Source organism: Oryzias latipes, chromosome 22, assembly GCF_053564925.1.
Source record: "Oryzias latipes strain Hd-rR chromosome 22, Olatipes_Hd-rR_3.1".
NCBI lineage: Eukaryota > Metazoa > Chordata > Actinopteri > Beloniformes > Adrianichthyidae > Oryzias > Oryzias latipes.
Genome location: NC_136258.1, coordinates 20267831 through 20292777, shown reverse-complemented (window position 1 = coordinate 20292777; position 24947 = coordinate 20267831). Strand labels below are relative to the sequence as shown.

Genomic DNA, 24947 nt, shown 5'->3' with positions numbered 1-24947 from the left:
GATAAACTGTACAGAAAATGTAAAAAGACATCTCAAATGAAAACAAGGACAAAATAAAGCTATTGGATGTTAGGATTCACTTTTTTCTTATGACATCCATTAGGCTTAGATGCTTTATGTGCAGACAGACAGGCAGTTATAAAGACATAAAAATGGTCCTGAAAAGTCATTGATTTTACCTAAAAGTTACCTAAAAATGAGAAAAATCCAACAAGGAGAAGTTAAAAAGACCAAAAACACAATTTTCATTGGAAGGGGTTTTTAATGACAATTTTTTCATGGACTGGCCTGTAGGACGCTGAAGCTGGTGTCCAATTTTTTTTCAGCTACTGATTTCCCTCAACTTTATTGGGGAAAAAGTCCAAACTGACTAAAGGCCCGTACACACCGGGACGAATATTCGCCAGGCGTTTTTCGCCACGTTTTTTGTGTTCACACCCAGGCGATTTTCGCTGACGATGAGCCGAGCGAACATGCAATTTCATTCCCTGACATTAGATGGCGCTTAATGTAAACAGAAATACTCCTGTACACAAGGTGGCGCTGCGCAACTTTACGCTTCTTAAACTCGCTTTTCACTCAGAAGAAGAGAGCAAGTATTTACGCGCTTGTCAGAATCATACAAAGAATACATGAATATTTCAAGCATCAGTAGCTCCAACTGGTGCTTGGTTCGGGGATATTTTAGAATGTCCGTCATTATTTCTTCGCGGCTGTGTAGACGCAACTCGGCGTCTATCTTCTTCGCTGGTATGTGTGCTCAGCAAGGCAGTTTTGTGTTTGAGCGCCCCCAAGTTGTGTTTTACTGTAACTTCAGAGGCTCCAAACACGTGTGCAAAAGCGCCGTTCTCATTGGTCGAATAGATTTCGACGCGACGCGTCAGAAAAAAAAAAAAACGAACCCGAGGCGTTTTTTTTTTGACGCTTTGACGCGTGGCGTTTATTCGCATCGGTGTGCACACTCTCATTGGTGCCCTTTGTTTAGTCACGAGGCGTTAAACGTCGGCGAAAATCGCGCGCGAAATTCGTCCCGGTGTGTACGGGCCTTAAATTTATTGATTTTTTGTCAAAATGGAACCTAAATAACTAGACACCGACTTTTGCCTTGTCCAATTTTAAAGTGTAAATAAAACATAGGAAAGAATTAGACGATAAAAAAAATTATTTTCTGAATGGCCCACTATCAAGTGACCCGAAAGGTTGAGGATCACTGTTTAGAGCAACAGCTGTCAGCATCTGTAGCATTATTTTTATACAAAAATTGCCAAGCCTGTTACTCACAGAGACTAACCTTGGTTTTTAAGATGCAAGCCTTTGAGGTGACAAATAAGGCTGATCCAAAGACAAGTAAAGAGACAGGCTAATTTCTTTCAGCCCGGTCATTACGACTCAAAAGAAGCTTGTTTAAAGAATAAAGTAAAATACGGCTTTTAATTGATACCATTAGGAGCAATTTGTGAAATAAAAGCACCAAGGTAATGAGAAAAGGACGGACGTGATGGGTAAGAAACCCACCAACCACCCTGTTTTCAGTGGATGTGCTGCACACAACAAAACTCCAATCCTGACCTCTCATGTTACCTATAATCACTGAGAGTTACAGATTTACTGCGTCACAGAGAAAATACAGCGTGGCTTTGGGAGGAAAAGAAAAATCACAGGGACAACACTAGGCTCTGTGTCACTTATCCGTCTCGTGCTTTTGTGTGGAGAGCTGGCAGATCCCCAAGTTCACTCATCTGACAGATGAGGGTCCAGAAGGTTACTAACAGGATGAGGCCAGCTGGCCACGTGGCCCCACGAGGATTACAAGCAGCAAGAAGAAGGTAAAGAGATTAGCTCAAAACAGAACCTGCTTTTTTAACCCCGTCACTGTTGCCACACTGGGTATGTAGAAGGGGACTGTGGGTTTTCGTTTGCACCCCAATATTTGTCCTTCTTCCTCTTCCTCCCTCCCTTTGCTCACTCACTGCTCATCCATCCATGAAGGAAACTACAAGGATCCAACTACACCCAGGAAATAATCACTGTGGAGAGGGTGCCAGGGCGCAAATATATGCTACAAGTTTGTCGGCACAAATGAGGAGACTACTTCATCCTAATTTGACGGACTTGAGATAAACAGGCTCTGGATTTCACAGCATTTTCTTCACAAATGGTCAATCACGGCTTGAAGGACACATAGAATCCCCCATCATGCTTTTGAAGTCTGGAGTCCTCTTCGCTTTGTGTCTGTTTACCCTCCAAGCAAGTAAAACCAGAGGTAAGGAATGAGGCAAGATTGCCTTGGGTCTGTTTTTGTAAGCACAGCAGGTTTAAATGTTGGCTCTGTGACTGCCAGAAGCATTTCTGATCAAGAAGGGATTCACTTTTTTTACCCCGGGGGCACGCCTGTAAAAATTAGAGATAAATTCACTCTCCAGATTTAGCTAAATATCGGCTAAAACCCACAACAAAGTTTAATTCTAGGAGGTCAAACAACAAATGGTGACATTGTCATTTTTGCACTCATTAAAAGTTACAGGGAGTTAAACTAGAAAGAAATATAATAGATTTTTTACTTATAGAGATTTAATAATGTTGTGTTCATAACTGACTGTTATTTTCAGTGTGATGTTGCTGGGCGAGCTCATTAGACAGAAGGAAACAAAAGCCATTCTGTTTGCTGAGTCCCGGGACACTAATCTTTTCTGGCTTGTAATTCTGCGGCGAGGCCTTTTTGCGGCTGCTGTGGGCTTTAAGGCCCGTTCCAACTCTCCCTCCTCTGGTGTAACGCTCGTGTCAGTGTCAGTGCGTGTGCATATCAGGGCCACTAGCTTTACCAATCCCGGACAACTTATGCAAAATAAGTGGCTTCCATTTACCTAAAAAGCATTTAATGAACAGATTTGACAAAGGCTCGGTTTGAGTGCTGTTGCATTGTTTGCATGCTTATCATACTAGGCTAGATTTGAATTAAAGGAAAACAACAAACTGGGTGCTTTTAGACTGTAGGATAGTATCTGCGGCTCATCTTCTCCAGCCAAACTGTGATAACATTTATAGCACTGGTGCCACACATCTGCAGCACTGGAAGCTATTGAACGTTGCCTGAACTTTGACATGATGCCTCGAGTCACCATTTAATCTTAGATCATGAAGTACTGCATTCATGTAGTTAGTTCCAGTTGTAGAAGCTGCACATGGTGGATAATGGTGGACCGCCACATCATCAAAAACAATGGCTTGAATGATTTTCTAAACCTATGTATTGTTATAATTAGGGATGCCACAATTCTCAATTAAAAATCAAATCGCATGTTACACTATTGAACCGAACCGCGTTAAAAGTATATCGTTGCATCCCTACTGCATACCAGTATGTTTACCTTAAAAATCTCAATTGCGTATTGTGCTAAATGTAAGAAGAATTTATTATTTATTGTTTTATTTGAGTACATAGTTTAAGCCAACTGAAAGGTTGTTCTTATTGATAACATGCCTATTAGCGAATGCAAAAAAATTATTTTTGGGAATTCTTGTTTTTTTTTTGTGGTTTGTTTCGTGACAGAAATCATTCACCAAAATGAAACAGAACCAAAATTGAGGTTTGAACTTTGAATAACTATGTAAAAGATTATATTTTAGAGCCATTGGATAAAATAATAATATTACCATTGTTATTTAGAGTTAATTTCCATGTTTTCTGCTCTGAGATAAAATAATGCAAGATTTTATTTAAAATAAAATAAAAAGTTTAATTCCCTGAATAATTCCCCAATAGGCTCCTTGACAATGACTGGGGCAGGGCTCCAAAAAAAGATTTTGGCAATAAAAACATAACAGAAGCTATCGTAAAATGGATCCAGCGTATTCAGTTCAATTAGAAGACTGCAAAGATTTCTACTGTTGGGATTATGGATTCAGAATTCCATTTGCATAAAGGAACTTTATCTCTGGGATGGTGCCGTTTCTCTTGGGTTACCTTGTTGCAAAAAACATAAAACAAGTAACAAGTAAATCCAATGACGGGACCTTAATTAAAGAGGAGCACCATATTATTCAGTAATCACAGAGAGGAGCCTAACCTTGCTTTGAACTACACAGCGGCAGGCTTATGTTTACAAAGTATTTTCATGAAAAGTAGGATGTCAGTTAAATTTCCATTTTACTTCTTTTTCCCCCTTTTTTTGTTAATTTTAAGTATGTTTTTTGAATTGGCTACTTTCCATATTTTGGTTCAAGTTTGTTTGTGTAAGTGTTATCCTATTCATAAATAGTGTTTTTACCCTCATCTTCTTTTGTCAAATTAATCATTCATTGATGTTCTGCTTTGAAAGCTTCTGACTTAGAGGAATGGGATTTCATAGAGCCATCTATGGATAAATGCTAACATTTGATAAAACACCAACACATCAACACTTGAATTTGCTATTTACAAAAAAGTAACTTTTAGCAACATTTTTCAATTTTACTTGGTTGACTTTAACAACGTTTTTCCAATAACTCATCAATATTATGGACTATTGGTCTCATAAGTTAGTCTATTTTTCATTGTAGATTCCCTTTGTAGTGCAGGTTTATCAACGTCAAATTTTGTAAATAAAACCTTCCATTTACAATTTCTTTAACAAAACTATTTCTGAATTTGTGTATGTGAATGTTGTGGTGCAACAGTTTCAATCACACAGTTTATGAATAACACAACTGTAACAGGTCTTCATTCATAACAATCATACTGGCCTATTTTTTCCTTTCATTTTTTGCTAGTTTTGTTTTTCAGCTTTGATTCATTTCCCAATCTGCAGGAGGATTTGTTTGCTCTTTAGTTCAAGGGACTCTGAAATCCTAGCTTATCGTCTTAACTAGTGCTTGGTGCCAGTTAGCATCACAATGAAGGCTTTTTTTCTGAAAAGCTCATTTTATCGTTTCACACAGTGTAAAATGACACCCTGACCTTAAAAATAGTTTAAAAGGAATCGCAGTGAAATGACTCACAAAAGATTCTTACATTTCTTTTTCTTGTGGTGAATTTTTTAATCCCAAACACCACTCAGTTTATGACTTTATTCACAACAGAACATTTGGAGTATTCAGACTCAACCTAGGATAATTTTCCCTTTATCTTGACACTTTGATATTTCATTCTCTACTTTTGCTTGAGGAACCCAGAGTTAACAAAATTGCATAAACCAGTTTAACTATTTATTTCAACATAGATATAGGCCAACATACAGATACATTATTTTTCCTGTTCTCCTTGTTAATGAGCTTTGGAAGTCTTTGTCATTTAGAAAATCTTCTACAGCAGGGCTGCTCATTCCTGGTTCTCGAGATCTACCACCCTGCCTGCTTTCCAGCTCTCCCTGAACTGCTTGCTTCTGATTAACTGGCTTGTTCATTCAATCAGAATGTGGAGACATCTGATTGAGCTTATCAGCAACTAGAAGGGTTTGGAGGTCTGTTAAACAGTTAGGGGGGTAGATCTCGAGGACCAGGAATGAACAACCCTGTTCTACAGTGAGTTGGTGGAAAACCTGACTTAAGGTAAGGGTTAAAGGTTGACCCGTACGGGTGCTGGGGTTTTTTGGGTTGTCAGGGCCAATGGAGGGTCGTAGAGGGGAGCGGCTGGTTCAAGGCACATTTTCAGGGGAGCATTGGCATGTCTTTTAGTTTCCTTAAAGCATATCGAAAATGGAACGTTCAATTGTCATGTGCGTGGTAGCTGTATTGTGTAGTATGTGTAAAGCTAATGTTAGCAAGTATAACCAGGTCGAACTTTGACCAAACTGTGACCAATCAGGGACTCAGGTTTGGTAGTGATGTAGGGATGGTGTCCTTTTAGTTTACACAAGTGCCATGGAGAAGAAATCAATAATTGTGGTTTGTGCCCGGCCAGAATTTTGACATCAAGTCTTTTATATATAGGAATAGGGGAGCACGCACACTAAAGAACACCTGTTAAGCAACAAATGCAAGTCAAATGCTTGATGTGTAGCTTTACAGTCAAAGTCCCTTTCATCCATGCACACACACACACATATTCACACATTGATGAGGGCTCTGCTGCCTTACATTGTGCAGACCTCAACAATCAAGAGCAATGTGGGATCCAGGACACTTCGACAAGTGTTGAAAAAAAAAAAAAAGCTGATAAAAAGTAGAAATATGTACTTATGGTACTACTATATTGAAAAAAGCTGTAAAATTGGTGGACAATAGTTTGTGTAATTTCCTCATTGGTTTAGAAAAACACACTAAAATGTACTGTTGTTGTTCATTAATCCTCAATCTTCTCTTGCAGAACTTCTTGGTGATGGTGTCTTTGGACTCAGAGATGCAAAGTACCGACACTTTCTGGAAGCTTCCAAACCAATCAGACACGCAACCAATGTCAGAGCAGAGCAGGACACGTATCGGATTAAAAGGTCAACGCTCTTCACCACAGGTGTTAAAGTGTGCCCGCAGGAGACGGTAAAAGCAGTCATCGGCAGCCATCGTGCCTATTACAAACTCAGAGGTAAAGGAAAACTGAAGAGCTGAGAATATAAAATGAAAACAACAAATAGAAACATCTATCACCATGGACATGGACTGTTGGTCATTGCAGTTGTTCTGTAATCAAACTGAACACCAGTAGCTTTGTAGCAGGATTTTATTTGATTGTATTGGAGGTAATAGTATTGCTTCAGAAATGAGAATTCGGAGAAAGAAATTCCCCACAGGCATCAAGATATTGGACAATTTGATGCATGCTTTAACCACAGAAGATGAGGCTGATAGTAGCTTTGGGGATTCTGTGTTAAAGAATTACTACAATTTAATTAAGAAATTCTACTAATGAATTCTGACATTAACAATATGAACAAATATTGCTTTTTTGGTACATCCAAACAATTTTATTATTTTATATCAGTCATATAACCCTTGGTGTTTTAATAAATGCATAATTTATGGAAGAATACTATGTAGCCCTTATTAATTATTTAACACTGCAGTGAATTCTTTTCTGCCTTTAAGACTGATTTATTTAACCCACATCTTTTTTAGTAAATCTTGCAAACTATCTATTTCTGTTTGATTCATTTATTTTTATTGTGTGATTCACATTTTTTCCCCTTTTGATTTTCTTGGGGTGGGGTGGGGGTTCTTTCTTTAGTTTGTCAGGAGGCCATTTGGGAAGCATTTCGTATCTTTCTGGACAGAGTGCCAAGCCCGGAGGAGTATAGAGTATGGGTTTACACCTGCCAGGAAGAAAACCTCTGCATGGATGACCTGGCCCAGAATTTCAGCAGCTCCCAGGAGCATCTGGACCTTGTCGCCAAAGTGAGCGGTAAAAGATCACGAGTAGTTCATTAGCAATTAGTCTTTTTCTATAACAGACTTTTTTTTTCTTTTTGCAGAGAGTTGCAGAACAAGCTGAAAGTGAAGGGTAAGTGTGGGTGTTATTGGTGTTTGAGGGTATTTTTTTGGTAAATGTTCCATTTTTACTGTATGTTTTGAAGAAAGTTAAGAATATATATATATTTACATGTCATAAAAAAATATGGAGCCACTGCAGCACCAGAAAATGATTTTTATTGTATATCAGTATAAAGTAAATAACCGCATACAATACAATTTCTTGTATGCAAGACATCCCCAGCAATATCTAAAATATGGGGACCCTATAATTCTAAGAATGAAACAGTTTCTGTTTTGTGTGTATTTTATAAATCGCATGGGAAAAGAATGTTTGTACTCTTGAGAAAGAACACCAGAAAACCTTTTACTCCCCTAACTTCAAATTTTGGAGTTCTCAAAAAAGGGGAATTTTTTAACTTATAGGCACAATATGAACACAATCTACATAAATTAGATGATTGTGTCGCTTTGCGCCGGTAAGCAACGCTTTATGTTGTTGCATATCGGTTCAAAGCCGATATAAAAAAAGCCCCTTTTCTCCAAGTCAAAATCAGCTCATTCACATTGATTGCGCAAACAAAGAGTTATGGTATGTCAGAGCGTGAGCTTTTTAGGTGTGACTGGAGACATCTCCAGTGTTAAATTAAGCAGATTCTGGTCTTCATTTTTCTTTTTACAATTTCCATCATAAAACTATAAACTTATTAGAGTAATTTCTATTTCAGCTATGTAACTGGAACTTCAGAGCCAGGCAGTGATTGTAAGTCACTCATTCATTTATCAGACGCATTTAAATGACTTACTGAATTCTTCAGGTGTTGGTCAATTGTACTGTTATATAACTGTGGAGTTGCTGTTAAAACTCAGGCTCCTGGACTCCACCTCTGATTCTGCTTCCGACAGAGGCCGATGTGGTACGTCGGTTTGTGGGTTTCACACAGCGCCAATGTTTCACCCTTGGCCCCAGTTTATCTGCATCATGTGTTTTTCTCCATCAGATTAAAAAGTATCCTGAGGGTGTAAAAGAGAACTACGAGGAATACGTCGTGGAGTTCAGCATCACCGTTGTGGACCCGGCGTACAGCAAACTGCTCAGCAATCCCGAGGTTCAACAGTACGAAGGTGTTGCGGGAGAGCTCAGAGAAAAGGTGTGAAATATCGGCAAATCTCCTCAAACTTTAGAAGGGAATGAGCAGAACCACGAGTCTTTATTGTCTTTAGAGCACTACAGCTGGTTCGCTCACTGAGCTGTTATGCAACAGAAGGCTGGATGTAAATACCAGCTCCTGTAATATTCCCAGGTGTAAAACTTACCCTGATTGATTTAACAGCTTTAGGGTTGGAACCTGAGGATTTACGATAATCTCAATGACTGCGGGCCTGGAATAGTAAGATCCAATCATATAGATTATCACAGAGTAAATAAAGGGCACCGAAAGAGATGTTAAATTGCACGACAACCTTTATTGGCTTAACAGCACAAAAGAGAAACTTTGTTTGAGAAAAATTTACATTTCCGTCATTTGTGGACGTCTGCATGGCAAAGTTTTCATTTATATTTGCATCTACAATCGTCCCTTGATGTACCGGGGATCACCTTTCACAGTTTTTGCAGATTTATTTGGCAATTTTGCATGCTTCTTTTTAAAACAGTGCATGAAATTGTATGTCCAGATTGACTAACTGTGTCAATCTCCTCCTCGCCAGTACAGTAAAGAACGTATTCAGCCTGGAAAGATGATCTTTGTTTTGACTATACAAAACTGGTCTTATTTTTCTATGGTTTGAACTTTGACAGGAGAGAAATATGTGAAAACTTTAATGTGTGTCTGAGAAAAGTGTATAGTAAGAGGCTCTACAGCCTCAAAACAATAGTAAATGTACTTTTTAGATTTTGTCCGTTGCAGGTTTTTACAACGCAACTCCTGTTATAAACGAGGGACTTCCATAAATGTTAGTCGTTTCCCTCTTATGTCTGGCTTTTTATTTTTTTTGTTATTTTGAAGCACTGCTTATTCGTTATTCATTAGACTGAGAAGTGGGATGAGAAACACTAATCGTTTTATTCTTAGGTTTTGGACATTTCTGTGAAAATTCAGAATTTATCTAGCTGTCAAAACGATCTAAGTGAATGATCTAGTCTACCCATCTCTGAGCATTGACACGGACAAAATGATGATGAGTTTGTCCCCCTTTATCTGTGTAGATGCGCCACGTGTTTGAAAAGGTTCCTGGATTCAAGGAGATTCGCATTCTGGGATTTCGGTGGGTAGAAGGAGGTTTTTTTGTACAAAGTTTTCTTTGAGGTCTGAAAGTCTAAAAGTTTTACTCTCATGACAAAAATTGAAACAGAAAGATTTCTCCTTAATACTTTCATTTTCTTAAAAAAACCCACACATTATCTTTTGGCCTAAGGTTTAGAAATATCCTCTTATATCTTTCTATTTTAAATATCCCAAACATGCATAACCAATCTTCCTGTTCCCGACGGGATTCTTTTTTTCTGTGTTTGATTAGATTGGAGGACGTGTCAGTGCGATGCGCAGTGGTCTTTAATGGAGAAACAGAACTTAGTGATGAGCCTGAGGGTTTGGAGGATCCCGACCAAGAGGCGGGCGAGGATGTGAATGCTCCAAAATTAAGGAACATCATTGTCAAGGCCTTGAGAAAGGAGCCGTCGCTACTCATGGACATACAGACACTCAGCTTTGAAGCTGGTAAGCATAATCTTCATCACTGATGTAAATGTTGCGATGAAAGCTCTTCAGGTGTTCTCATGCTTTTGTTTCAGTAAACACAGTTTATCCACTTGCTGAACTTAAAATAAACTCTCTTGAGACCTTGCCATCCGAGGACACCACGGCAGAGGACCAAAGTCTTGCAAAGAATTTATTCCCTACTTTGACAGTGCTGGAAAACTCTCTAGATGTTCCTTCCGTCATACCAGAATCCCACCCCTTTGTGCCCTTCATTTCAACTTCCACTGTCACTCCTGTAGAGGAGGGGTCAACAGAACAAGCTACAAAACTGGAAACTTTCATAAAACCTAAGGAGGAAGCTGAAGGAAAGATGGGGAGACCAAATGGGCGTTATAGTGGAGGTCAGGAAGAGTCTAAGGAGCTAGTGAGAGAAGGTAAGTCCATCATTGTTTCAATTTCAGATCACAAAGTCCAGAACATTTTTAATAGGGCTTTCTTTTGTATTTCTAGTATTTTATTAAATACTTGCAAAAAATAACTAATAACTGGTGGAGATATATTTAAGAAACGATCAGAGACAGCAAAGTCTTGAAAAAAGACAGAAAATGAAGGGCATGATAACACCATTAAGTAAAATAGCGTATGGAAAATAATGGAATAACGGGTTTCTACTAATTCTTTAATGTAAATATTCTTAAAACCATGAAAACCATGATTTTAAAGGATTAGCCCCCACTTTAAAAGCAACTTGATCAAGCTATAACAATACAATTGATTGGATATGGGTAAAGAACTCTCATTTTACTCAGTAAATAGAAAATTCCGCACATATAGACTTGGTGGTTTGTTTTCACACCTGCAGATGCTCCTTGCTGAGGCAATTCACCGTTTCAGAAAGCCCTATAACACACTGGCCCCTGCAAGCAGTCCAATCATTACAAACCCATGCAGTGCAGACAAACTAACCTGAAGTGGAAGAACTTCAATTTGACTGCAGTGTTCGAGAATGTGCACTGACACAGACAGCTGTCTCTGGATTGAGCATGCACATCTCTTTCCATGGATTTGTCTGTTAAATTTTGTCACACTTTATGAAAATTAAAAAGATTGCAACAAGATCTGACTTAAGGCGAGAAAAGAAAACAATTAAATATTTTTTCTTTTAGATGATTGAAATGTTTTGTTCTCCCATGAAGTATTTCAATTATGTGTCAATAATGCAATCACGTTTTTGTATTTGTGAACAATAAAGCATAATAAATAATTATTGCTTTTTTAACCATTCTTAGAGAGGCTAAATGAAAGATGAGCATTGCATGCATATTCCACCAGTGTGAAGCAAATAAAAATGACATGACTGATATGCAGAGTGCAGACCCAATCAGAGAGCTCATTGTTAGTTTTTCTTATGCAGAAGATAACAGGCGATTGTGTTCAATGAAGGAGGGGAAAATGCTGTTGGGGATGGTAAGTAATGTTCCATAAGAAGAAGGTTGAGTAGATCCAGGATTCCAGAAGAGCTCATATGTAGAAGCAGGCATGCTTGAACCGTGAATATTCAAATGTCTTAAGATATGAATAAAAAAATAGTGAAAATAAGGTTAACATCATTTTCTTAAATATGGCATACTTTGACAATGTGCAACTGTAAATCAAATACACTTGTTAATAACACTGATCAGTTAAAAAACGAAATGCATAAAGTTCCTTTTTTTTTAGGGGTTTCACGATTCATTTAAACAAAAATTCGATACATATTATAATTTGTGGTTGAGGATACGATTCATAGTCAATGCCGGTTTATTTTCAATGGTCCAATTTGATGCAATTCACTGACCTAAAATCGATCCAGGACATTTTTAGCCAAAACTTTAACCAATGTGACTCAGAGATAAATACCTGGGTTCTTAACTGTGCAGGTGAAGTTTTCAAGAGTGAGGTGTAAACTTGCAACAAGAATTAATGGTAAATCCATTCATTATTTTCATTAAGTCCAGTACAGTTTTTTTTTCAACATCAAAATAATACCAACCGAACAGTATTAGAACATTCTACCACACTGTATGGTCACGTCTTTGGAGAATTCAAAGTGTTTCTACACATTGAACTAATGATGGATTGATCACTTTTTACTGCCATTACATGTGTGTTGTCCACTATGATGGCACTTGGTTGTTTTTAAGTTATAGTAAAACGATCCTTTATCAACCCAAACGGTATTTTCAAATTTTGATATCACCGATTTATTTCATTTTGAAACTATTTTATAAATGTATAGGTCGATTAACAGCTTGGCTGAGACAGATTGATCTGGTTGAATTGTAGAAATATAAATCAATTCTTCGATTAAATCATTAAACACCAGTTTTTTTTCCCATCTGAATTCTCTGAATCTCAGAGCATTAAAAGCAAGGCAAAAAACAAAACTTTCAGATACCTTGCATCCTATAGTTAGAAGTCAAAATATAATTTAGTAGTCAAATTCCTTCAACATGGGGTTACTACTACAATCTCAAAACTTCTTGTAATTTTTTTTCAATACTCTAACAGGCAAGAGGTCTGATTACAAAGTAAAGAACGTGATCACAAAAATAAAAAAATTGCATTTTTAAAGAGTCTAAACAGGATGTTGTGTCTGTCAATATATCTGTGTTGTTGGAAACTGTAAGTGCGCTGATAGGATCTTGTGTTTGCTTATGTTACACTGAGTGGTGGAGTTCCTCTGTGCCTCCATCACTACTCCTAAAAAGGTTTTTATGGCTCAATATTATTATTTTGCTGATGGAACTGTCTTGCTGTTAGATTCACAGTTGAAAACAGAGATGGAACAAAATGTGTTGATTGGCAAGTTGGTGATGATCTTGGACTAAAACCCTGTATTCGTAGATGAGCTTGGATGTCAATTGACATTAATTGCTCCTTATTTATCTTTTCTTTTAGAAAAGCCCAAACCAGTTGAAGGGAGAAACACAGGCCATTCAGAGCAAGAAGAAGAAGAAAACCTATATTTTGCACCTACAGATTCTCAGCCTGAGGAAAATGTAACTACTGTGACTGAAACCACTGTCCCACCAAAATTTACAGCTCCAGTGCTAGAGGAGACATTAGTCACAGAGGAAGAACCAGTTTCCTTACCTCCTCATCCTGAAGACTCACTTCAAGGCATTGAGGAAAACCAAGATATGGAACCTTTACCATTGCCGACGGACATAGGTGAAACACCTGATAATGGAAATGATGTGAGGGGAAACTTTAGTGGTGTGGCCCCGGGCACTGTGGACTTCCCTGTGGACAACTCAAGTACTCAAGGAGAGATGCCAACCCAGAACAGAACGGTGGTGGTGGAGGTGATCGAGTCACTGGGAGAGGAAAGTGGTAGTGGATTTGCATCAGAGTCTGATGAACGTCCATACGAATCTACAGCTGCACCGTCCATGAGACAAGTCAGCACACCTTTGATGACTGCCGTGGACAAGAGTAAAGAGCTGGTGGTTTTCTTTAGCTTGAGGGTCACTAACATGATGTTTTCTGATGACCTGTTCAACAAGAGCTCGCCTGAATATAAATCACTGGAGAATACCTTTCTTGAGCTGGTAGGTACACAAGCCTTTGTGCTTGACATAATTCTACTCCATGCTTCATTCTCATACTTCCTTCTGTGAGCTTCATTTACATCTGAAATTACCTGTGCAATTAAACTTTGGTTTTAATGGGTATTATAATCAAGAGAAAAGTGTTGAAGAGAATCCCTAAAGTGGTGCTTAAAATTGTTTATGGTATAAAAGTGAGGATGTACTCTACAAAAAGGCCTTATCCTCACACCATTTTGCCCTTCATTCACACTTAAAGTAGTTTTTGACAACCTATGTACTCAAAAAATATTTTGGCAGGGAGGTTTGTACAACATGACTCAACCAGTTGCCAAGTTTTGAATGCGACTTTAACGTTTCTCTGAGATGAGCCAGCATGTTAAAGTTGAACAGAGAAAAAGAAGGTAAAATTGTTCTGTTTCGCTTAGACACAACATCCCGGGTCCAGAAAGTCGCCAAACCCTGGAGCATTCAGTAAATCCGGGCCTAAGAGACCAACAACTTTAGCGTCTATTCCGGTATTTTTTGTATTTTTATCTCAATAACGGATCTACTTTTCCAATGCCTCTTCGAGCACCCTGCTTTTCTACTTTTCTAACTTTTTCAATGCAGTACCTACAACTATGAAGGCACCCACTGTTTTTCTATTTCTGAAAACCTACGCTTTCAATATAAAATCTTCGTTCATGCCTCTTGATTTACCTGTGATTCTTACACTGACTAACCTTTGTGAATTCGCCTTAACGTTATTAATGTGTTTCTAACACACAGAAAAAATTGCTTAAAAGCCAATGATCTGAATTTGAGGTATATGATTTCTTTTTTTTTTAACAACAATTAAGTTCTTGTCAAACTAGTTTACACATAGTTGGATGAGATTATTAGCAGTGTGAGGGCTGCATTATATGGGGATATCACTGTTGGTGCACCATTGGCACTGCTTTTGTGTGTGTCAGAGCTTACTGTAAGAAAGGAAAACCCCAGGGGATAAAAAAAAAAGTTAGATTACAGTAAATAACAGCAACTGTGCCAGCGCAAATCATCAAAAGAACTTCAAGCTTCAGATTAATGACAGATTAATTGTTAAAAGTGTAAAAATAAATAAATAAAAAAACAAGACGATTATACGAGTACCTACAAAATCAATTATGACTGACTGGAGACACAAATGAGAATTTGGCATTTCAGAAGATATTAAGACAATTTTTTTCACCAATGTTGTATGGATGTTACGAAAAATGTAATACTTTCAAATACAGTATACTAAATTACCAATACAAAATTGATGTGTAAGAAAACTAATGTATTTTTTTAGATTTTCTTAAAACTTTGGTTTACAAGTTGTTGCAAACTGTCACAGCCCAATGAAATACACATTTCTAACAGTCATAGAAAAACCCAAGAATAACTGAAGTTGGCTCAAACGGAAATCTGAGCACATCAAAACTTAATGATATGTACTTTAATATTGGTGTTAAATAAACTCCTAAGCATTAAATGTATCTGTTTTTAATCAACCTTTAAAACATATGAAGAGAAACAGATTCTTGGTGTCAATGAATTATGGTAATGTTATGCACCAACAGACTAGAATCTACAATATTTGATTTTCCACCATTATGTTACTCGTTTTTTTATTTTGTCATTTTTCTTTTTGGCTAGTCGCATGGTCACATTACCTAGCATGCTAGTAAGCTAACATACCAGACCCTCTGATAATTTGTATCAAAAGGAAAAGAGGCATTTCCTTGTTTATGTAATCTGTGGCTGGATTTACAATGTGTTGCATTGAGAAATTTTAGTGAAAGACTAGACTAAGTATGTTTTTTGTGTCGTAATATAAGAGGGAGTTAAAAACACCTATATTAACATTTTCATGCATTATTTAAGCTTGCTTCTGTGATGCCTTAAAACCTATGAAGGCCGACTAACAGGACCGATGTGAAGTATGGTTTTAGCCTTAGCATATACATACTGAATATTAGCTTTATGCAAGTTGTGTTTTTTAAAACTGGTCTGCTTGGTACAAAAAAGACAAATAAGCTAACTCTGGGTAGTCTGAATCATGGGCCCTTTGTCTGCTTTGGTCATTGGTTTGTGACTTGAATGTAAGAGGCTTTGCGTAATTCCAGTCAGTGCCAACACATACACATTGTGCTAATAATGGTTTCAATCTTCTTAGTGGGATATCAGTCAGGTTTGTACATGCTGAAGTGACTGGGTTACCTGATCCAGACGTACCAAATCTGTATGTAGGACTGTTACCGCAACTGGAATAAAAGTAGTCAATATTATTTGTATATTGTTTTATTTGTGTGTTGTTTTTAAAAACATTTTTAAGTACGTATTTTCATAAGTGTCACATTTTATTGCATGTCTACTTACAGATGTACCACATTTATCCATGGATATAGAGCTAGAAATATCCTACAGAGAAAAAATCTTAAATCGTACATTAAAGACACTCCATCTCCAAGTTTTACTGGTTGCCCAAACCTCATATCCTTCTTTCCATTGTGGTAATTGCTAATGATATTATTGGCCACCTGGCAAAATTTAGGTGATCAGATGTTTGAACTGGTGAGTACTTCGATTATTGTGTAGATTGTCAATATATCTTTGGTGACCTTTTAGGAGTTGTTGACAACTCGTCCGTTAAATGGGCTTTTTAAAAATATAAAATCCATTTATAAATAATGGGAAAGAGCCCATTTAAATGGATATAGTGAAATTGATGTTACATCATATAAATATATATTTATATATATATAACTATATATTACTCCTGTACCTACTGGTTTGTGAAGCAACCATTAAAATTGTACATGGAGTTTGGAACGACTAGATTTGTTGAGCTTTATAACATAAAAAGATATAATATAGCAAGTCTGTAGTAGGGGGGAATGTTTTCCTTTATTCTAAAATGATAACCAGTAGATACATGTGTAACCTTGCGTGGAATAATGGATGTGTTTGTGGCATGTTGTGCATGAAATTTATGTGTATACAAAAAAGAAATCACAGGAACCATAGATGCAGTAGTTTTGAGGTATGTTGTTGTGAGAAAAGGCAGTTTGTAGGTCTACAAGCATGATAAGTCTTTGACATTGTGCCCTGAAAGAAAATGCAGCTTCACAACAAACTGTGGAGCTGTTATTACCCATGTGCTCTCTGCCTCACCATTAGCAAACATACCGGTAAGCTAAAGAAAAGTAGGCCTCTATGAACACTAGTGATAGGTGCGGTAACCCGATCAGAGCAAAACTCCTTAAGGCTTCTTATCTCAAGCACAACACCTAGGCCTGTTATTAAAGTATTGTAATCTCTCTCTCACACCGAGGCGATTTGATGGTTGCCTCGCATGAAAGTGGAGTGGTTAGAAAGAGAGTGGTGTAGATCGATGACATTGCTGCAGGTCCATTACTTCAGCTGGCTGACTTCCTCCGCATCCTGAATAACTCTGAGGTCATCCATCTAAAGTCTTACAAGATTGGTTTCTCAGTTATCTAAGCTGTACATCTAAGTGTAGGAGGACACAAAAAATGAGAAAATGTGAAAGTTAAAATTACTTAAAAATAAAGGTTTTTGGAAAAAAAAAAACAAGAAATGTGCAAATATCTTTAGTAATTTGATTTAAATAAATTAACAACTTTAGGCTTTATGAAAATGGCTTTCTCATGTCATTTTTCTTCAATACAAACATTAAAAACTAGTTTAAAATTTTTAGGTTGCTGCAATACCTAAATTGCTCCTGGATTTCTTCCTTGTGAGACAACAACTATTATTCCAAAATAGGATCCCAACTTTGAATGCAATCAGATTGATAAAAGATTTAAGCAGTATTTGTCCATTTTCCTGTGAGGTTCTTTTTTTGAAGTCTGTTTTTTTTCATCTTCTGTCTTTTGATGCTTTAGTGACTAGTGTATTGTCTTCCTGATGTCGCCTCTAAATTGAACAACAATTATGTTCTGGATTTTGTTTCACCGCTTGGAATTATGCAAGCTGGATGCTCGGATCAACATTTAATTATAGACTATTTATATAATTTATAGAGCGAAACGTGTCTGGAATGATTTAGAATCTGTAAATCCCCAATTATTTTTGTACCTTAGCAGAATGTTTACACCAACAAACAGTGCATTTATTGTAATTTAAATAATTTACATTAACATATTCTTTTTTCTCACTTAAAAAAAAAGGAATTTGGGCTATGTCTGAATTCCCACCCTAATGCCTAACAACTAAAAATCTATCTAGTGCAGAACTATGTAGTGCCCTGGATTTCTAAACCAATTCGAACACCATGCTCACTATTTTTTTTTTATGCCAAATATGACATCACAGATTTCACGAAGTGAAAGTCGATTTATGAATGCACTGTATTTAGATAATGAAAGTGTTGACGGTATAAAAAAAATACATTTATATATATTTATTTCGGAAAAATTGTTTAAACACAATGCACTGTGGTCTAAATGTGCAAATCTAGTGAGCATTGATCCACACAGATTTTTGGAAAGACTTTTGAGAAATTTCTAGGGCACTTGATTTTGAAATTGTAGATGCGGACAGCACTACAACATGGCAAATGTACTTATGAGTAGTGAAGGAATTTGGACATAGCCTTATACAATTTTGCTTAATTCTGGAACTCTACGGCAATTTGGTGACTAACACTACTAACCCTTAAATAAAATGGAGCACTTAAATAATATGCTTTGTCTGTTCTTTTGTGCAGCTTTTGCCATATTTACAGACCAATTTGACTGGATTCAAGCAGCTGGAAATTCTCAACTTCAGGAACGGGAGTGTTGTGGTAAACAGCCGGATGAAACTGGACAAGCCGGTACCCTATAATGTCACAGAAGCTGTGCATTGTGTGCTTGAAGACTTCTGCAGTGCAGCATCTAAACGGCTCGACATCGAGATTGACAGTCGTTCTTTGGAGGTCGAACCTGGTGAGACTATTTTTTTGGGGCAACAAAACTGCTTTGGGTCACCAAAGCAACAATTTTTGCTAAACCTAACCTATTAATGGAAAATTTGTTTAAAATGTTTAAATAAAAAACAATAAAAAAGGAAAAGAGGGGGGAGAAAACTGAAGAAAAAAATGTCAGTATTTGCAGAGTCCCCATCCAATTTTACCCAGCATGCATCTGTTTGGAATCTTTTAATATAGCTCAATAAAAACGGAATGCATCTCTGTGGTTGGATGAGTTCACGGCTGTAAGTGACCTCATTAAAACCATGCCTTATGTAAAGAAGACGCTTCCACTCAACATCAATCAAAATGTCCTTCAAGCCTCTTTTCTAAACCTACAGACAGTAAGAGTCTTCATTAATATTAATAAGCTTTTCTCTACCCCTCCGCTCTGCCTTTCACCTTTCTCTTCTATGCCGGCGGTCTCTGTGTTCCATGGGCTTCAGCTGACCAAGCAGATCCCTGTAAATTCCTGGCCTGCAATGAGTTTTCGCGCTGCGTGGTGAACAGTTGGACCAACGAAGCCGAGTGTCTGTGCGATCCCGGTTACAGCACCCTTGATGGATTGCCTTGCCAGAGCACCTGTCTTTTGCAGCCAGACTACTGCATGAATGGAGGCCAGTGCGAAATAATCCCTGGCCATGGAGTCACCTGCAGGTACAGACAGCAGACTCATAAATGGCAACGATTGCGCCCTTATGAGGGCTTTTTTTTTTTTTTTTAAATAAGCACATAAGGCTTTGTTTATTTCAGCAAGATAATGTGTTTTGCGTTACATATCCACATTTTGAATAATACTTTTAACAAAAAGCTAAAGAAGGGGTCATTAGGGCGTTTCTATGTTACTTGTTTCAGATGCCCTGTCGGTAAATACTGGCACTATCATGGAGAACGCTGCACCGAGCTGGTGTCGGTGCCTCTGGATCCGTCACTCATCGTTACCTGCTTGGTGGGGAGTCTTTGCCTTGTTTGTGCCATCATTGGCATTCTGATATTCATCAACAAGAAATGTGTGAAAACCAGGAAGGCGGTGACTTTAGTGTGAGTAGGAGCCTGTATTTTTCCCCCCAAATCATTTTTCAAAACTGTTACAGTTCCAAGGGTGGCCCAAGTGTATTTTATTCACTTCTGCATGTGTCCTTACATTGTAGGCACACCCTTGCTCCCTATGCCTTTGAGAACACTCTGAGGGAGAACCCAGTATTTGAGAATGATGATGGCATCTTAACTCACGTGTCTACATTACCATGTCCTTCAAGCTCAGTCTCTTCCCAATCCCAACAGTCTGAACAAGAGCATTTTGCCTCGATTGAAAATATACATCTGAATATTGAGGTACTCTGTGCAATGCTGCACAACAATCTAATGCGACTACTAACCCAATTCAACTACTACTACAATGTTCAAACAAACTAATTACTTTTTATCTTGGGACTAAAACTATGTTCTTCCATTTACACCTCATTCTTGCTCCAACTTTGCTACCTTTCTAGTGTATTTTCTTCTTTTCCAAAGTCACAAAGCAGAAACTGACTTTTGTCCATTTTCTGTGTTGTTGGTAGATTTCCTCATGCAAGGTTTAGAAAAGTACTTGCCTTCATCTATGTGTTGTCTTGTTAGACCTTTTCTGGGTCACTAACATTAAAGGGCGCATTCACACCACAACTGAGCATTTGGTTTAGAAATCTGCTATGGTGGGACAGTTCATGTTAATTTGTGTAGATGGAACATGCAAAGTAGGTTTCTGAGAAGTGTGAAGTATGTGGCTCCTAGTATTAAACAGGAAAAAAATTACCCCCCTGTGAGGAGTGCCGTATCAGATAAGGTGCTATTTTCATCACAACACCCTTTGACTGGTTTCAACAACAGGCTTCAACACAACAAACTATTTTTATCCCTTATGTAGGAACTATCAACAAAAAATACAGAGAAAGTCAACGAGCATTAACCACAAAAGCAGTGTCGTGCGATGGCAGAAGCGCTAGCTAAAACCTCCAAATGCCGTGTTTGTGCCCAGAGATTTGGACTACATCTACATGTTAAATGATCTTAATGGCAGATGTGTCCATCACCAACATATGTCTTGGTTGGTAAAATGTTCAGAAGAACAGAAACACTAAGTTTTTATGACCTTTTTTCTCTTTTATACAGCATTTCCAAATTGCATTATTATATAAACTATTCATTACTTGAATTAACAAAAAAAATTGCCACACAGTCATATGTGTTGTATATTTGCCGGCATGAAAATCTCTGACAAACACCTGTGTGAATCAGTGAAAGCTGATTTGCTGCAATGACCCCTAAAAAGATATGCCGAAAGGTGAAAAGAAAAGTAAATAAAGATGTTGGTCATATAGTCCAACGTACTTGTAAACGAATCCTGGAGTAGTGCACTACACTGTAAATCAGGGGAGGGGAAACTACAGCCCACCTCCAGGTTTGGTCCGGCCTGGTGAACACTATCAGAGACCCATTATTTTTTTCATTTTTTTAATCTGGCCATGGGATCAAGACCCACATTTAACGGGACATTTTAATCCACCCTTCTGCAGTCTGTCCCCTGATCTGAAACCCTCTAAAAATCCCTGTCAAATAAAACAGAAGACTGTGTTCCCTTTCTACATCGCAGTTCATCTCTCGTGGTTTTACTCATTCTTTTAGAGCAATTATGATGCTTTTTTTTTCCAGACAGAACACCCTGTTTCGTGTACTGATTGGCTGTAGACCTTGACAATCAATCTCCTCCTCTTAATTGATGGCGATCAGATCTTTGTGTTCATTCTATAGGCTAATCCTGGATTTAATTTCAATTAAAATTTGAACTTTGAGAGTTTAAACAAGAGAAAAGTGTAAAAATGTTCATGTCTGTCTGACACAAGTGTAGAAAGTGTGTAGTGAGGAGATTTACAGCCATAAAACATCTGTAGTCCTACTCTGTGGATTTCATCGATCACATGTAATTTTTAGAATGCAACTCCCATGATAAAAGAAGGAACACTGGACTGGTGAAAAGGTAACGCAGATATCTGCCCAGCTGCAGCACAAGACATGAGAATTTGACAATTTTTCATTTGCACTATGAGAAACAGACATGCAGGACATAAGTGTAGCGTAAACTGTGAGATGTGTAAGGAGCTGCAGCCCTCCAAAGTCTCAAATGGACTATGAAGGGAGAAGACAGACTACTTATTTAAAATATCTTTGAAATTAATTTGAATTATTTTTCCTGACTTTTTTCTTTAAAAATCAGTGTTATTTGGTTATTTTTTATTTCATAAATAGTGTTGTTTATTTTATTAGATGACCATCAATGAATGAATGAATGAATGAAACTTTATTCATATAGCACTTTACAACTCCTTCAGGGTACCAAAGTGCTTCACAATAAAAGAAAGACAAAAGACATTTAAAATTAGACAAATCAGAGTAGAAAAAAGTTATATGGCCCTCAAAAGAAAAAGTTTGCTCTAGCATCCATGTGGTGTTGGAAGATTTGTTGTTTTTCATTCTTCCAATCATTCAAACACCAAATGAACGCAGCATTCCTGCAAGTTTGCGTTTGACATAAGCCTACATTAAGCCATTGGTTGAATTGGCTCTAAAATTAAGACAAAAGCCATGGTTTTAAAATAAAAACGCACAAATGTTCTGTATTAAAATCTATATCAATTTTCAATTACCGTAAATTGTTTTCGTTCAGATTCCTTGTTATTTCCAAAGGTGGATTACCAAAACATCTGCTCCTGGTCCGGCCCTTTTATCGAACTTTAGAACCCTTTGTGGCCCATGAGTCGAAAAGTTTGCCCATCCCTGCTTTAATTCAGACAAACTAAACAGAGATTCAACGAAAGGGAATGATGTAGGCAAGTCTTCTTCTTTCTCTTTCGGCTTTTCCCATCAGGGGTCGCCACAGCGAATCATCCTTTTCCACCTCACTCTATCATGGACATCTTCTACCCTAACATTAGCCAACTTCATGTCCTCTGTTAAGACATCCAAATATCTCCTCTTTGGTCGTCCTCTTGCCCTCCGGCCAGGCAGCTCCATCTCCAACATCCTTCTACCAATATATCCACTATCCCTCCTCTGAACATGTCCAAACCATCTCAGTCTGGCTTCTCTGACTTTGTCGCTAACACAGGCAACATGAGCCGTCCCTCTGATGTACTCGTTCCTTATCCTGTCTAACCTGGTCACTCCTAAGGAGAACCTCAACATCTTCATCTCCGCTACCTCCATCTCAGCCTCTTGTCTCTGTCTCACTGCTACCGTCTCTAACCCATAGAGCAGAGCTGGTCTCACCACTGTCTTGTACACCTTTCCTTTGAGTCTTGCTGACACTCTTCTGTCACACAACACTCCTGACACTTTCCTCCAACCGCTCCACCCTGCCTGCACTCGCCTCTTCACCTCTTTTCCACAATCCCCATCACACTGAACTGTTGACCCCAAGTACTTAAACTCCTGCACCTTCTTCACCTCAGTCCCCTGTAACCTAACGCTTCTACCTTGATCCCTCTCGTTCAGACACATGTATTCTGTCTTACTACGACTGACCTTCATACCTCTTCTTTCCAGAGCAAACCTCCACCTCTCTAGCTGTTCCTCCACCTGCTCTCTACTCTCACTGCAAATTACAATGTCATCCGCAAACATCATTGTCCAGGGAGATTCCTGTCTTACCTTGTCTGTCAGCCTGGAATGATGTAGGCAAGTAATACACGTATACCCCTTAGGCCCGAAAGAAACAAACATTTAATTCAAAAATTCTAATAAAAAAAATTGGGTTAGGTCTTCACTCTAAAGTGCAATGAGAAAGCAAAACTAAACAAGTGTAGGTGAGAGTTTCCACTCTTTCCTGGCCAATAAGTCCACTAAATTGTCCTGGTCTGAATGCGCCCTCAAATGGAACCCATCTACCTCTGAACCTTTGTCCTTTCAACCTCCACAGATCCCCAGACAACTCTACACAACAAGATCTGAAAAGTTAGTTTCAGAAATGGTGGACTTTCATCACCGTCTACCATTCAATGAGGTACGATTCCTGTTTTCTTTTTCCCCATTTTCAAAAAAATATTGAAACTGACTTTACATACTTTTGTTACATTTAATAAATTTGTTCAAACTTTGGCAAATAATAATGCAAATATTTTTCAGCTGTATGATGTATCCAAAGGTAAAACATTTTTGCATAAAGCTGTTGATTTTTCTCTCACAGACCAAATCAGTCTGAGCTTTTTCGCATGCATGTATGAACTTTAACCAGCAAGATAAATTATTTAACAGATGTGGATCAGTATCATTGGTTACTATTACTAGCACACGGTTGTTTACATGACAATTTTGTGGTGGCGCATCCTAAATCATCTGTCTCTCTTGCTTCCTGTAGACGTGGCGACTGCCAAACGAGAACAGGACGTGTTGTCTTTTGAGAGCATCGGACAGCGACTGTTTTGAAGTGACAGTTCTTTGACGACCATGTGAACAAATCTCTCAACACTGCGGCGTTGCAGCACATCAGGAACAGTAGAACAGGCGAGCATTGCTGTTATACTGTGTAGTCTGCAAGTACAGGTGGACGACCTGAATTGTTCATAGTTCATAAATGTCTCGTTAGACGATGAGCTACGAAGATCAAGCGTGTGTTCAAGGAAAAGCTAATATTTATTTCATGTTGAGTTGTAGGAACATTTCCTGTGCGTCCTTTGCAAGGGTTTTTTTCCTCACAATGAGGTATTTATTATTTACAGACTCATGCATTTGACTGTGTCTTAGCGGTTGTAAAATTGTCTATTTTATGCCATTCCTTAACACTGTTGTGTCCCAAAAAGAGAATGTACTGTTTATAGAAATACTGGCAGCAGTCAGTGTGTTCCAATGCACAACTTTCACCACTAATCATTTGTTGTGACTTTGACATATTTTTTTTTTTATAAAAAATAAAACCATAAAGTGTCATTTTCTAATAAAAAGAGCTGAGGGATTCTATTTTGCTTTTTTGCTTGTCAAAGTCTTAAAATCTTTGAATTAATGAGTTTTACTTTGAATTATTTTTTCTTAATGTAAAATAGGTGATCAGGTTTGATTATTTACTCTGACTATGATCTAAAAGTTCAGAACTTATTAATACGGCCGATGTCATTCACACGTATTTACGTGCGACCAAGCACAAAAACTGATGGAAATTTATGCTGGCCACACATAATCCGTGAGGGCAAAATGCACATTGCTGCATTTGCCCTCACATATTTGAACCTTAACATAAACAGTCACATAAACTGGTAATAAAAA

At 37.8% G+C, this 24947-nt stretch overlaps 1 protein-coding gene and 1 long non-coding RNA gene across 7 annotated transcripts in view; one reads left to right on the top strand and one right to left on the bottom strand.

The window, feature by feature from the left end:
- LOC144988998 (uncharacterized) overlaps nucleotides 1-19125 on the bottom strand; it is a 43314-nt gene extending 24189 nt beyond the window's left edge. The window contains exon 1 of the long non-coding RNA XR_013653118.1: nucleotides 19056-19125. This is a non-coding gene — a long non-coding RNA (uncharacterized LOC144988998). The remainder of the gene's footprint in view (nucleotides 1-19055) is intronic.
- Nucleotides 1848-24642, top strand: impg1b (interphotoreceptor matrix proteoglycan 1b). 6 transcript variants are annotated; one of them, XM_011490318.4, is made up of 19 exons: nucleotides 1848-2263; nucleotides 6284-6499; nucleotides 7139-7305; nucleotides 7383-7411; nucleotides 8109-8143; nucleotides 8251-8297; nucleotides 8382-8531; nucleotides 9590-9648; nucleotides 9901-10100; nucleotides 10175-10516; nucleotides 13023-13675; nucleotides 14101-14190; nucleotides 18411-18630; nucleotides 19100-19310; nucleotides 19509-19694; nucleotides 19805-19988; nucleotides 23608-23691; nucleotides 23814-23832; nucleotides 24046-24335. In XM_011490318.4, exons 1-19 carry the CDS (start codon nucleotides 2197-2199, stop codon nucleotides 24111-24113), a joined length of 3027 nt encoding a protein of 1008 aa, XP_011488620.1. In that variant the 5' UTR covers nucleotides 1848-2196; the 3' UTR covers nucleotides 24114-24335. The 6 variants fall into 6 exon arrangements, 5 of the variants coding, with proteins under 5 accessions (XP_011488620.1, XP_011488621.1, XP_011488622.1 ...); XR_910966.4 differs by lacking the exon at nucleotides 19805-19988 and having other exon boundaries at nucleotides 24046-24161; XM_011490319.4 differs by lacking the exon at nucleotides 23814-23832 and having other exon boundaries at nucleotides 24046-24642.
- The last annotated feature ends 305 nt before the right edge of the window (nucleotides 24643-24947 follow it).